This window comes from Anser brachyrhynchus, assembly GCF_964034855.1.
Source record: "Anser brachyrhynchus genome assembly, chromosome: 5".
Lineage (NCBI taxonomy): Eukaryota > Metazoa > Chordata > Aves > Anseriformes > Anatidae > Anser > Anser brachyrhynchus.
This window is the reverse complement of record NC_137699.1, coordinates 12,099,131-12,110,885: the sequence shown is the minus strand read 5'-3', so window position 1 is coordinate 12,110,885 and position 11,755 is coordinate 12,099,131. Positions and strand designations below refer to the sequence as shown.

General features: G+C 65.0%; 3 protein-coding genes across 4 annotated transcripts; 2 read left to right on the top strand and 1 right to left on the bottom strand.

Annotated features, from left to right (window-relative positions):
• The first annotated feature begins 45 nt into the window (after positions 1-45).
• TMX2 (thioredoxin related transmembrane protein 2) lies at positions 46-2,700 on the top strand. Its single transcript, XM_080592476.1, has 8 exons — positions 46-306; positions 935-995; positions 1,145-1,258; positions 1,579-1,655; positions 1,745-1,851; positions 1,937-2,002; positions 2,113-2,242; positions 2,362-2,700. The coding sequence occupies exons 1-8, from the start codon at positions 118-120 to the stop codon at positions 2,506-2,508; spliced, it is 891 nt and encodes a 296-aa protein (XP_080448602.1). The 5' UTR covers positions 46-117; the 3' UTR covers positions 2,509-2,700.
• Positions 2,701-2,974: 274 nt separating this feature from the next.
• Positions 2,975-4,073, top strand: SELENOH (selenoprotein H). The gene is made up of 3 exons (XM_080592481.1): positions 2,975-3,152; positions 3,466-3,611; positions 3,694-4,073. Exons 1-3 carry the CDS (start codon positions 3,022-3,024, stop codon positions 3,792-3,794), a joined length of 378 nt encoding a protein of 125 aa, XP_080448607.1. The 5' UTR covers positions 2,975-3,021; the 3' UTR covers positions 3,795-4,073.
• Position 4,074: 1 nt separating this feature from the next.
• Positions 4,075-6,559, bottom strand: BTBD18 (BTB domain containing 18). 2 transcript variants are annotated; one of them, XM_080592471.1, is made up of 3 exons: positions 5,608-6,559; positions 5,134-5,274; positions 4,075-4,933 (listed from the first exon to the last, which is right to left on the bottom strand). In XM_080592471.1, exons 1-3 carry the CDS (start codon positions 5,939-5,941, stop codon positions 4,176-4,178), a joined length of 1,233 nt encoding a protein of 410 aa, XP_080448597.1. In that variant the 5' UTR covers positions 5,942-6,559; the 3' UTR covers positions 4,075-4,175. The 2 variants fall into 2 exon arrangements, with proteins under 2 accessions (XP_080448597.1, XP_080448598.1); XM_080592472.1 differs by lacking the exon at positions 5,608-6,559 and adding an exon at positions 5,387-5,572.
• Positions 6,560-11,755: the final 5,196 nt, after the last annotated feature.

Here is an 11,755-nt window from a genome sequence, read left to right as displayed (position 1 = left end):
GCTCGGCTTCCTATTGGCCAGCCCGCGGGGAACGCCCCGCCCCGCTTTGACAGGCAAGCGGGCCGCCCAATCGTAGCGAGGCGGGCGGTGAAGGAGGAGGAGGAGGAGGGCAGCAAGATGGCGGTGGTGGCGCCGCTGCTGGCGCTGCTGTACTCGGTGCCGGGGCTGTGCCGCTGGCTGGCGCGCCCGTACTACCCGCTGTCCGCGCTGCTCGCCACCGCCTTCCTGCTCGTCCGCAAGCTGCCGCCGCTCTGCCGCGGGCTGCCCTCGCAGCGGGAGGACGGCAACCCCTGCGACTTCGACTGGGTGAGAGCCCCGCGCCCCCTCAGCCCCCCCCCAGGGCCCCTCAGCCCCCCCCCAGGGCCCCTCAGCCCCCCCCAAGGCCCTGTCAGCCCCCCCCCAGGGCCCGTCGCCACCCCCTCAGGACGGCTGAGGCCCGGCAGCTCCTGGCACTGCCCTCCCGGCGCCGCCTCCCGCTGCTGAAGGGCTTCCCGGGCATCAGTGAAGGTTGTCGGCAAGGCCCCGTGCTGTAGGGGCAGCCCCGTGTCCTTGCGGCCAGTCAGTCACACAGCGGCTCAGGTTGGAAGGACCTTAACTCCCAACCCCTCTGGAAGGGGCCTCAAAGCCCCCCCCAGCTCCACCCCCCCGCCATGGCAGGGGCACCTCCCAGCAGCCCGGGCTGCCCCCAGCCCCATCCAGCCTGGCCTCGAACGCCCCCAGGGATGGGGCACCCACAGCCCCTCCCGGTTATGGGGAAGGGGAGGAGGCGCGGGGATCTGGGGCCAGCGGGCTGTGGTGCAGCAGCTCGGCCTCGTGCCAGCAGCCCCCCCGCCTCCGGGAGGGCGATGCAGTGCCGGCGGTTCTGTTGGCTGCTCCCAGGCCCTGCAGGCGGCCACGGCGTGCCCGCTGCTCACAGCCCGTCTCTTGTGTGCAGCGGGAGGTGGAGATCCTCATGTTCCTCAGCGCCATCGTGATGATGAAGAACCGACGCTCCAGTGAGTCGGGGCTGGGGCCGCGGGGTGGGGGCTGCTGGTGGTGCGGCCCTGGGGAGCTGTGTGGGGCTGGAGGAGCAGAGGGAAAGGGACCTGGGGCAGGGGCTGAGGGGTGCCTGGCCCTGTCTCCTAACCTTCAGCCCCTTTTCCAGTCACGGTGGAGCAGCACATCGGGAACATCTTCATGTTCAGCAAAGTGGCCAACGCCATCCTCTTCTTCCGTCTTGACATCCGCATGGGGCTGCTCTACCTCACGCTCTGCATAGGTGAGAGCCGCAAGGACGCGGGGAGGGGACCCTGAGGTGCCGGGGGCTGCCGCAGCGCCCCTTGGCGTGGCTTTGCCTGCCCCGAGCACGCGGCGTGCCAGCTGCCTGGGAGGGGGCTGGAGCGCTCTGCCGTGGGCCGTTGACCTGCGGTGTCCGTTGCTGAAGGTGCAAGAGGTTTCTGTGGGCTTGGGGCGCTGGGCCAGGAGGAACTTTCCTCCACACTGAGCCTTTTGGGGTGCTTCAGGAGCGGGAATGGGGTGCGGTGGGGGCAGAAGCCCATCCCCAGGTGGGCAGCGGGCTGAGGCTCGCTGTCATTGCAGTCTTCCTGATGACGTGCAAGCCGCCGCTCTACATGGGCCCCGAGTACATCAAGTATTTCAGCGACAAGACCATAGACGTGAGTATCTCCTCCCTGCGCCGGGCTGGCACGGGGGGCCGGGGGGCTCTGCCTGCCGGCCCCCGCCGAGCCCCGTGGCCCCACGGCAGGAGGAGCTGGAGCGGGACAAGCGGGTGACCTGGATCGTCGAGTTCTTCGCCAACTGGTCCAGCGAGTGCCAGTCCTTCGCCCCCATCTTCGCCGACCTCTCTCTCAAGTGAGTGGTGCCCGGCGGGGGCCTCGGCGAGCCGTGTGGTGTGGGGTCATGGCGCTTGGGGTAATTTTCTGCCCCCCCTGCCCAGGTACAACTGCTCGGGGCTGCACTTCGGGAAGGTCGACGTCGGCCGGTACACGGACGTCAGCACCAGGTCTGCAGGGACACGGCTGGCTCCCCCAGCCCAGGACGGCGCCGGGGAGCCCCTGGGAGCCCCCTAGGCCTCCCGGGTGTCACCGTCCCTCCCTCCCCGTCCTCCTGCAGGTACAAGGTCAGCACCTCGCCCCTCACCAAGCAGCTGCCCACCCTCATCCTCTTCCAGGGCGGGACAGAAGTCATGCGCCGCCCACAGATCGACAAGAAGGGCCGGGCCGTGTCCTGGACCTTCTCGGAGGTGGGTGAGGACGGAGGGGGTGCGCCGGCCCCCTCCGCTGTCCCCCCCGGGTGTTACCTGCGGCTCCCAGCACGCGGTGGGATGTCCCCGCTGCCCCTGACCCCGCTCCCCGCCTGCAGGAGAACGTGATCCGCGAGTTCAACCTCAACGAGCTCTACCAGAAGGCCAAGAAGCAGGCCAAGCCGCGGGACGAGGGCGCCGAGGAGGCTCCCGAGGGGCAGGCGGCCGCGGGGCTGGCCAACGGGGAGACCAAGAAGGACAAGTAGAAGCCACCCGCACCCCGCTCACCCGCCGGCACCCCGCCGGCACCCCCTGTCCCCACACCCGGGGACTGCGCAGCGCTGTCGGCAGCTCCCGGCGGGCTCTGGGCTCCCCCTGCCCGCCGCGGTGGGGCTGGGGGCCGGGTCCCGGCGCCGGTCCCGCGTGTCCGCAGCGGGCAATAAAGCTCCGGTGGCGGCCGCCTGCCTCCCTGCGCCGGGGGCGGGGCTTGGGGGAGGGGGCGTGGTCACGGGGAGGGGGCGGGGCCTGGGGTGGGGGGCGTGGTCTTCTCGAGGGGGCGTGGTCTTCTCGAGGGGGCGCGCCCCGATTGGTTCTCCACGTGCCGCCGTTTCCCGCGCCGGCAGGAGGGCGCGGGCGGAACCATTGCGCGCCCCGCGGGGGGGGGGAGGGGGGCGGGCGGAGCGCGGCGCGGCGCTGCTCCCCTCCCCCGTCCCCCCGCGGTGGTTGGGTCCGTCGCGGCCCCGCCCCCTCGCGGCCCGCGCTCCCGCCGCGCTCCCCGCATGGCGCCCCGCGGCAGGAAGCGGCGCGCCCCGGCGGCGGCCGGGCAGGGCGGAGAGGGCCCCGAGCGGCTGCGGGCACGGGCCGAGGGCGGGCCCGGGGGCGGCGGGGCGAGGGTCGTCATCGAGCACTGGTGGGGCCGGGAATGGGACGGGGATGGGAACGGGAACGGGACCGGGATGGGATGGAGCCGGGACCGGGGCTGGGAGCGGGACTGGAGTGGGGATGGGATAGGGCTGGGAGTGGGACCAGGATGGCAGTGGGATGGGGCCGGGATGGCACTGGGACCAGGGTCAGGGGTGGGACTGGGAGTGGGACCGGACTGGGGCCAGGATAGAGCTGGGAGTGGGACTGGGATGGGACCAAGAGCAAGGCTGGGATTGGGCTGGGGTCCGGACTGGGATGGGACCAGGAGCAGTGACCCCGTCCTTCCTCCCCCCCCCCAGCAAGAGCTGACGGGTGTTCGGGCGCAATGCCGCAGCGGTGAGCGAGGCCCTGCGTGAGGCCGTGGCCAACCTGGCCGTGGACATCAACCCCGAGAAGCCCCGCAGGAACAGCTTCGAGGTGTCCCTGGTGAAGGAGGACGGCAGCAGTGAGTACCCGCAGCCAGTGGGGGGTCGGGGTGAAGGCTCCCCCCGGCAGCCCTGACCCTTCCCCGTGTCCTCCCCCCCCAGCCGTGGAGCTGTGGAGCGGCATCAGGAAGGGGCCGCCCCGCAAGCTGAAGTTCCCCGACCCCACTGCCATGGTGGAGGCCCTGAAGAGCAGCCTGGCCTAGAGGAGGCGCCAAGGTGAGGAGAGGCCCCAGCAACGGGACCAGGACCACCGCACGCCGACCACCCTCTCCCCCCAGCCCAGCTGGGATCAGCACCCGCGGAGCGAGCACCCATGAAGGGGCGTGACGAAGTGAGGGGGCCCCTGCCCCCCCAGTCCCGTCTCCGATGCCGCAGCTCCCCCGTGGGCAGCCAGTGCTGAGCCCCCAGCTCCCCGCTCCCCCCTGCAGCCCCCCAACCCCTCGTTCAGTTCCCCAATAAAGCGCTGCAGCTCCACGACACGAGGCTGTTGGCTCCAGAACTTTATTTTCTCAACAACACGTGGTCTCCGTGGCCCTGCAGGGGTGGCCTGTCACCCGGGTGCGGGGCAGGGGGCTCCCGGGACCCTAGCCCAGGACATCTACCTCCCCATCGGACTCAGACTCGGATGAGAGGCTGGGCCAGGCGCAGACAGCACCGGGGGGCAGGCATGGCTCCACCACCCCCACGTCCACCTCCTCGTCCTCCCCGAGGCTGTTCCCCTGCGGCTCCTCCAGCCTGCAGCCCTGCTGGGGCCTGGGGGGCACCGGGGGCTGCTTCCCGCAGGCTGCCGGTGGGGGCCATGGCTCCGACACCCCTCCAGCACCCACCGCCATCCCCTTGTGGGCCTGCACCAAAGAGGGCTGCCCCTCCCGCACCACCTCCCAGTGCTCCCCACCCTCCACCTTCCTCAGTTTCAGCCGCCCCACAGGAGGTCTGGGGCGCGGGGCACCCTTGGGGGGGCTGCCAGCATGTCCAGGCTCAGCCCCGCTGCCCGCTATGGGGCAGAGCCTCGGGGAGCCGGGCTGGGGGGCGCGCAGGCAGCTGCGGTCGAGCCTCCAGCGGGGCCCGGGGTGCACCAGGCAGCCCCCCTGCAGCTGCAGCGACTCGAGCTCGGCCACGCGGAGCTGCCGGGCGGCCGCCAGCACCTCCTGCGCCTCCTCCGAGGACGCCTCCAGCTCGGCGGTGTAGAGGAAGTGCACCAGCTTGCGCAGCGCCCCGATCTTCAGCCCCTGCAGCTCCAGCACCACCCTGCGCCCCTTGGGGGGCAGCTCCCGGGCCAGCTGCTCCATGAAGAAGGGGCTGCACACCGAGAGGACGCAGCAGTGGGCTGCCACCGCCTCTCCTGCAGAACAACACGCGACCGTCAGGCCCCACGGGGGTGCTGCCCTCCCCAACCCCCCCCCCCCCAAAGCTCCATGGGAGTTCAGCTGGACCCCTGGCTCCTGCCAGCCCCGCAAGGGGGGTGCAGCTGCACCCAGCCCTTTCCTCGCCCCCCGGCCACCCTGGACGCCCCCAGCCCTCGGTGCTCGGCCGCCCGCTCACCTTCCGCCCGCAGCACCACGTCGCAGAAGACGTCCTCCCGCTGCTGCTGCTGGTGCAGCTGCAGGAAGGCCGCGTGGAGCAGGCGGGTGCTGCGGTACAGCAGCCGCGGGGCGGCCGACGACGGCGAGCCCGGGGACATCCCTGGGGAGACAAACACGGCGCTGGGGACCCGGGGCTCAGCACCCCGCCTCCTGCAGCCCCCATGGGCGCAGGTACATCCCGCAGCACGCGTGCATGCGACTCCATCGCGCACGTTTTTACGCTCTGCAGATTCCCGCGACGGCCACACCGACCTCCAAGGCCTCCCTCCCAGCCCCAAACACGTCACCGGCCGCCAGGGGGCACCGGCCGCGCCGATTCCGAGGCAAAACCGGGCGGTTTTGGGGCCCGCAGCCTGCCCCACGGCCACGAAGCGCCGGGTGCGGGGCGCGGCCACGGGCCCGGTGGCGCAGAAGGGCCGGTACCGCCGCGTACCTGCCCATGCGGGTGCCGGGAGCCGCAGGATGGGGACACGCGGCCGGGACACACGGACAGGACCCGGACGCGCGGACGGGGCGCGCCCGCGCCCGGCGGCTGCTGCGGTTCCCGCGCGCGCGCGCCTCGACCCCGCGCCACGTGCGCCCGCGCCACGCCCGGCCCTACCCTGCCCAGCAACGGCCCCGCCATTGGTCCGGCCCGCCAGCCAATGGCGGCGCGGCGGGGGGTTTGGCGGGAAGGGCGCTGAGGGAAGGGGCTGAGGGGAGGCAATGGCGGACGGGAGGGTGGGCGGAGGGGAGGGTGTTGCGCCCGCCGGGCTGCCCCTCGCCATGTCTGTGCCCCGCAGCGGCCGCCCTGGCCTTGCACCAAGAGGCTCCTGTTCAAATTCAGCCCCTCGTAGTTTCCCAGGCTCGCCGAGCTGTGTTGGATGGGAGTCTGGAGGCAAACGTGTTGTTTTTTTTGCAAAACCCCATCTCCGTTAGGGTTTTGCCGGACCCAGCCCTCAGGTTTCGGCACACCTAAGGTGGCAGACCTGAGGGCTGAGCTCCTCCCAGCCACCACCTCGCAGGGCCACGACACGTGAAGGCACCAGAGATCACTTGCCTGCCCCATCCCGGTCACACACCATGACCAGGCCGTGCAAGACAGCCCAGCTAGAATTTGGGAAAAGCTCCGTGCTGCTTGCGGTCACAATCATTACGGGGTTTAAACACACAAGCAAGAGAGAAACAAGCAGAGTGCATGCTGTCTGCAAAGAAGGCTTTCCTGGCGTGGTGGCACTTGAGTTCAGCAGTGTCAAAGCCCTGCTCCGGGCCTTGTTTTGGACTCCCAAGGCCCTCCGTGGCCTTGCATGTGAGAAACGGCGCTTTCAGGGCTTACTGACGCCCCTCGGGAAGACAGCCGTACACATAAACACCAGGCAGAAAGGGGAGGATTGATAGCGGCTATTTTGGAAACTGGCCTTCGTGCAAGCGATGCTGCCTACTTAGGAGAGTCTGAACTGCGTTTTGTCGCTTTATAAAGCATCCATTGTGAAAACATCTGCGTCAGTCACTCCACACACATGAACAACAATTATAATAATCCCAGCCCAATTGCCTGGAGATACTAGCTGTTCCTACAAACAACCGAAGTGGGTGGAAATTTCAAGAGCTGCGGAAGAATAGGAGTCTAAGTGACGCTATAGATTTTAAATCTACAAAGTTTTCTGTAGCTAGTTAAACGCGGTGCCATCCCCTGATATTTCCTGTGGCTTTACAGATGGATTTTAATGCATTTCAGCATGTGAGGGTGTTTTTCTCAGTTTTTGCTGTGTGCAGAGCTGGCACAAACCAAGGAGGAAAGTGACTGATTATAGGTCTAGGCCAGAGGCTGCTGAGGTTAGAGGCAGTCTTTCCACTGACCTCGAGTGGCTTTGAGTCCAGCTCTAAATACCAGGGGAAACAGCAAAACGCGTAATTTCATATCAAAGTGCTATCATACGCTCATAAAAATAGACACACAAAAAAAAAAAAAGAGAGAACTTTACTCCCCCACCCTTTGCAGTCTTTTGGAATTACAATAGTCGAAGCTGTACATCAGAAAGCTTGAATTCACTGGGAGCAGATGGGTGCAGTTATTGATTTAGGGGCATCCCTTTGTGTGGGTTTCAGAATATAACCAGGGGTCCAGCCTTCCCCGCCGCTTCGTGATGTTTTATGCCATGCCTGGACCATGCTGGTGCCGCAGAGTAGTGAGAGGGGGAATTTATTCAGCGGAGCTGAGGGAAAGACCCCAAACCTGCCTTGTAAAGCAGGAGCTCTGACAGGGAGCCTGCAGGTGGGACGTTAACACCGCAAATTGCTTTTCAGCTGGGTGAGCTGACCAGGGTGGAGAAAGCAAGGGAAAGCAACGGAGCCAGGGCAAAGCTAAATTAAAAAATTCCAAGGCGCTGATATCAGAGGACTTCCCCTTGTGACCGGGCGGCTGGCGAGCAGGTGAGGCAAAAATCCCAAGAACTGGAGCAGCCTGAGCCTTTGGTGGTGCAGCATTTGCTCGTCCACCCTCGGGAGGATTCCATGCGAGGCTGGGCTCTTCCCTTCCCTTCCTTGTGTCGCTCAGCTTCCCACCCTCTTCCCACTCCCGAGGACATCCCAGGGGCAGGGGTGATCAAAGGGTGGGTGACCCGGGTCTGTCCCTGTCCTAGGATGCAATCTTGGCTACCAGCTGCTGCTCTGCCTGCAGGAGGGGCAGAAAGCTGGGAGCTACGGCCGCGTGCTTGGAGGAGGAGTGAAAACACGTCCTGTGCTCCTGGCAGACAACACGGGGGCTTGGGAGGCTCTGGGGGACACGAGCTGACCGAGATCAGGCTGCAGGTGACACAGGAGGGACAAAGCCCCTCGGCTCCAAGGGTGTTAGTTACAGGCCGTGCAAAGCAGCTCCTCTGCATCCTCCTGCTGGTGCTGGCCAGGGAAGGGGAAAGCAAAGCGTTAAAAGGGCAGAGTCCGCTCTTGTTTTGTGAACTGCCCCGGCCTACAAAAAGAGTTTTTCGTGTGGAACATGGCACAGGCAGCCCTCTGCCTCTGGGGTCCGCTGGTGGTGGTGGTCCTGCTGGCCGAGGGGCTGCCTCCAGGCCCCCCCGCTCATTGTCCCCAGCCCCGTGCCTCTGAGGGCGCTCTGTCCTGGCAGAGCCGCCTTCAGGCGGTGACACAAAGCCCCGGGCCTGGCACAGGCGACAGGCCCTTCGCTTTGAGGCGTTTTTAGTATTGCGCAGAGGCAAAAAATGCTAATCCCGGTCACGCTCCTCAGCCACAGCCCCTGGTGCTGCCTCTCCCTCCTCTCCCATGGCCTTGTCTGCCCTTAAAAAGTTTCTGATATATGACCTGGCAATACCAGCAAACACTCCTGTTGTAGATAGTCTGCACACAAAAGAGGCCTTTTATTAGTGTAACTTTTACTGGTGCTCAAAGCCAAATAATTGTACGCTGGAAAAAGCACCGACACCCTTTTGTCCCAACGACCCCTCTCTTTATATACCGGTGTCCACATTTGCTGCCAGAATGTGCCAGCTACTAATATGTGAGTGACATATGTGGCTGTACCTCTCATCACCGTGCCAGCAAAATGGGCGTTCCTCCCACCTGCCTTTAGGTGTCCAGCAATCAGCTCCTGGGGCTGTACCCGGTACAGGAGTGACCCTGCTCCTGGCAGCGGGCCGGCACGCCAGATACACCCAAAGCCAGACGGGGATGAGGTCCAGGTCTGTACCTGCACCCTCCTTCATTATTAACCCTCGCTCTCTGTGGAGGGAGACCCACAGGAAAAGGCCCAGAAGAACACATCGGTGTGCCCCGGCCAGGTCCTTGCTGTGCTGGGTGGGCGCCGTAGGGCCTCTGCCCTCTCAGAGGCTCTCCTTGAGAGCCTGTCCTTGGTGGGTGACTCAGTGGATGAGTGTCCAGTGGGGTTTATCTCCCTGTGGGACTTATAGGGTAGGGGAAGGTCGGGTCTTTCTGCCTGGACATAGCCTAAGGATGTGCTGGTTAGCCAGGCCTGCTCTGTGTTGACAGGAGGGGACAAGGCACGGCCTTTCCCTCGTCTCCCAAGCCCTCAAATCAGCAGATTCCCGGACGATTTCTTTAAGAGAAAGGAAATTCCTGTCTTGGGTCTTCCCCTCGTTTCCCAGTCCTCAGGAGGAGTCTCAGGGTTTGCTGCTCCTGCCACAGAGGGGCAGCTGGAGGGATGAAGGCTGGTGGGAAAGCACTACGGGTGGAGGGAGGAAGAGGAACAGACAGTAAATAGTGACAGGTCATCGCAGGGCTGGGAGGGCAGGGGACTGCTCCGCACGCTTCAGGCGTTTGCGCAGTCGGGGAAAAGATGTGACAGGAATTTGAGGGTCCAAGGGCACAGGGGGATGCAGCCAGGTCGGGTTTCAAAGGCTAGCAGCAGGCGGCTGGGCAGGGACGGGAGGGCCCGGGCAGGACGCAGGTACCTCGCTGTCCTCTGCCTCGGTGCCACGCAGAGCACCCGGAGCTGCCAGGGGCCGCTCGAGGAAGCGTCAGGGCAGCGGACACGGGTGAAATCTCACCTTCTTGCCCGGCGTCTCAGAATTAGGGATGAAAAGGTCAGGTAGCCCCAACTTCCCCCCTCCTGCTCCACGCAGGCGCCTGATAAACGAGCCGATTCCCCTCCCCTGGTGCCACGCTTCCCCTCTCGCAGGGGGAAGACGACAACCTGTCGGGATTCCCAGAGGAAGGGGTGGCGGAAGCGCCTTGTTATGCTGCCTGAGAACAATGCTGGGCCTGCGGACGGCAGCTCCTCTTCCTCCTGCCCTCCGCTGCTGGGGAGCCTTCGCCTCTCCTGTAAACAAGTTGTCTTGCTCTGTTCCGGTGGAGTTCTGGGCGTCTCGTCTGGATAAGGCATCGACAGCGCTGCAGGATGAAAGGGGACGTGCAAGATGTTATTACACCTAATTACTGGAAAAGGGAAAATTTTCCCATGCCAGTAACACATCTCTTCTTCCCAGGAAGCGGTGGGACGGACTCCTCTGCCCCAGTGCTTAAACGATTTAAACATTATCTGCTGCGGGGTGAGCCCGAGCCAGAGGATCGGGGCTCAGCCTTCCTTCACAAGTAAGCCTGCATTACCGGGTGTCCTGCCTGCTGCCCCGGCCCCGCTGAATCAGGAGCCAGAGGTGACGGGGTGCTATTAGGTCCCAGCCGGCTCGGTCCTGCCGCCCTCGGGACAAGAGGCTTCAAAGAGATCAGACTGGGGCTCCCATTCAGCCCCAGCACAGGCGTGTTCGCAGCAGCGCGGTTCATCTTTGAAGAAATCCTCCAAAGACTTGAAAGGCTGCAAAATTCCTGGGCTGACTGAAATAGCAGCGCTGATGCGGGGATGTATCAGGCAGGGCGCGCCGGGAGGCTGCCCCAGGCTTGGCGGCTGTACCTACGGGGCCGGGGCCGTGCCGATCCCCCTCCGGGGCGAGAAGAGGAAAGGAGGGCGTCGCGGATGACGGTGACCTAGAACAGTTCTCACTCAAGCCGCAGGGCTGCGAGGGGCCCCGTTTTGGTTGACCACAAGGGTGAAATGGGTGCGAGGAGAAACTTTCGGTTCCCCACGCTGGGGACAGAGAAATCTCCCCGCTGGCTGCGGCAGGCGGAGGCCAGCTGTCCTCGTGCCTGCTGCTCACAACCAGCACGGTGATCTACCCCAGTCCAACCTCAGGGAGGGTCTGGGGGGCTGCTGCAACAACAATCTGACTGTATTTGTCCCTCGCCTTAATTTAATCCTATTTATTTTTGCATCACCCTTAGCAAACCCCACCCCTGGCTGGGGGATTTGCCTTCCTCAAACATTTGCAGGCAGCTATCACGTCCTCCCCACCTCCTCCTTGCCTAACCGGGCAATGCATATTTACCCCTGGAATCACCTGTCCCCACCCAAAACATTCGTCAACTCTTTTCCTCTTGTCATTATCTTAGTAAGAGTGTGGCAATCGGGAGCGGGCAGGATCCTCTCCAGCGCCTGGATCTCGCCAGCCCTGATCCGGAGGTGAGGCAGCACGCTCTCAGCCCAGTCAGGACTTCTTTCTGGTGGGAGCACCGGGCTGGGGAAGGGGCAGGACCCGCGTCCCTCTGCAGGGAAGGGGGAAACTCTCCAGCACGGGGACAGCACGGAGGCTCCCGCACGAGCCGTCCTTACGTGCTCCGCTCTGCGGGGGTTACGGCGCTGCAGCCACATTAGGTGTGATAATGAAATATCTCGCCGCCGTTCCCCGCCCCGGCTTGCTGCATCTCCCCAGGTCCCCTCGCAGGGTATCTGTGGCCCAGCGGGGATTGCAACACCGCCTGATTTAGTGCCTTGGGAGGCGGGCAGGGCAGGATTGCTGCAGCCGGGGTGTGTTTGTGTGCGCTCCTCTCCCAGCGTGTCGGGAAAGGCGCGATCGCCCCAGCACCTTGCCGAGACCCCCCCAGCACCAGTCTTATCTTCAGGAGGCTCGCCCCAGCCCGTCCCCATGTTTGCAGTCCTTCGGCTGCCCACACGGCCTAGGCCACATGGGGACTCCCCAAATCCGCCTGGCCAGGTCCTTGGGTGTCGGCCCCCCACGTCTAAACCTCCAGCCGCAGTCCTGGGGCCCGCTTGGGATCAGCTCGTGAGGAGCCGTGTC

Coding starts and splice junctions, on each gene's coding strand:
- TMX2 (XM_080592476.1), top strand. CDS start 118: ATGGCGGTGGTGGCGCCGCTGCTGGCGCTGCTGTACTCGGTGCCGGGG. Junction 1,852..1,936: donor TTCGCCGACCTCTCTCTCAA/GTGAGTGGTGCC, acceptor CCCCCTGCCCAG/GTACAACTGCTCGGGGCTGC. Junction 2,003..2,112: donor TACACGGACGTCAGCACCAG/GTCTGCAGGGAC, acceptor GTCCTCCTGCAG/GTACAAGGTCAGCACCTCGC.
- BTBD18 (XM_080592471.1), bottom strand. CDS start 5,941: ATGGCGAGGGGCAGCCCGGCGGGCGCAACACCCTCCCCTCCGCCCACC. Junction 5,275..5,607: donor CCCGGCACCCGCATGGGCAG/GTACGCGGCGGT, acceptor TTGTCTCCCCAG/GGATGTCCCCGGGCTCGCCG. Junction 4,934..5,133: donor CGTGGTGCTGCGGGCGGAAG/GTGAGCGGGCGG, acceptor GTTGTTCTGCAG/GAGAGGCGGTGGCAGCCCAC.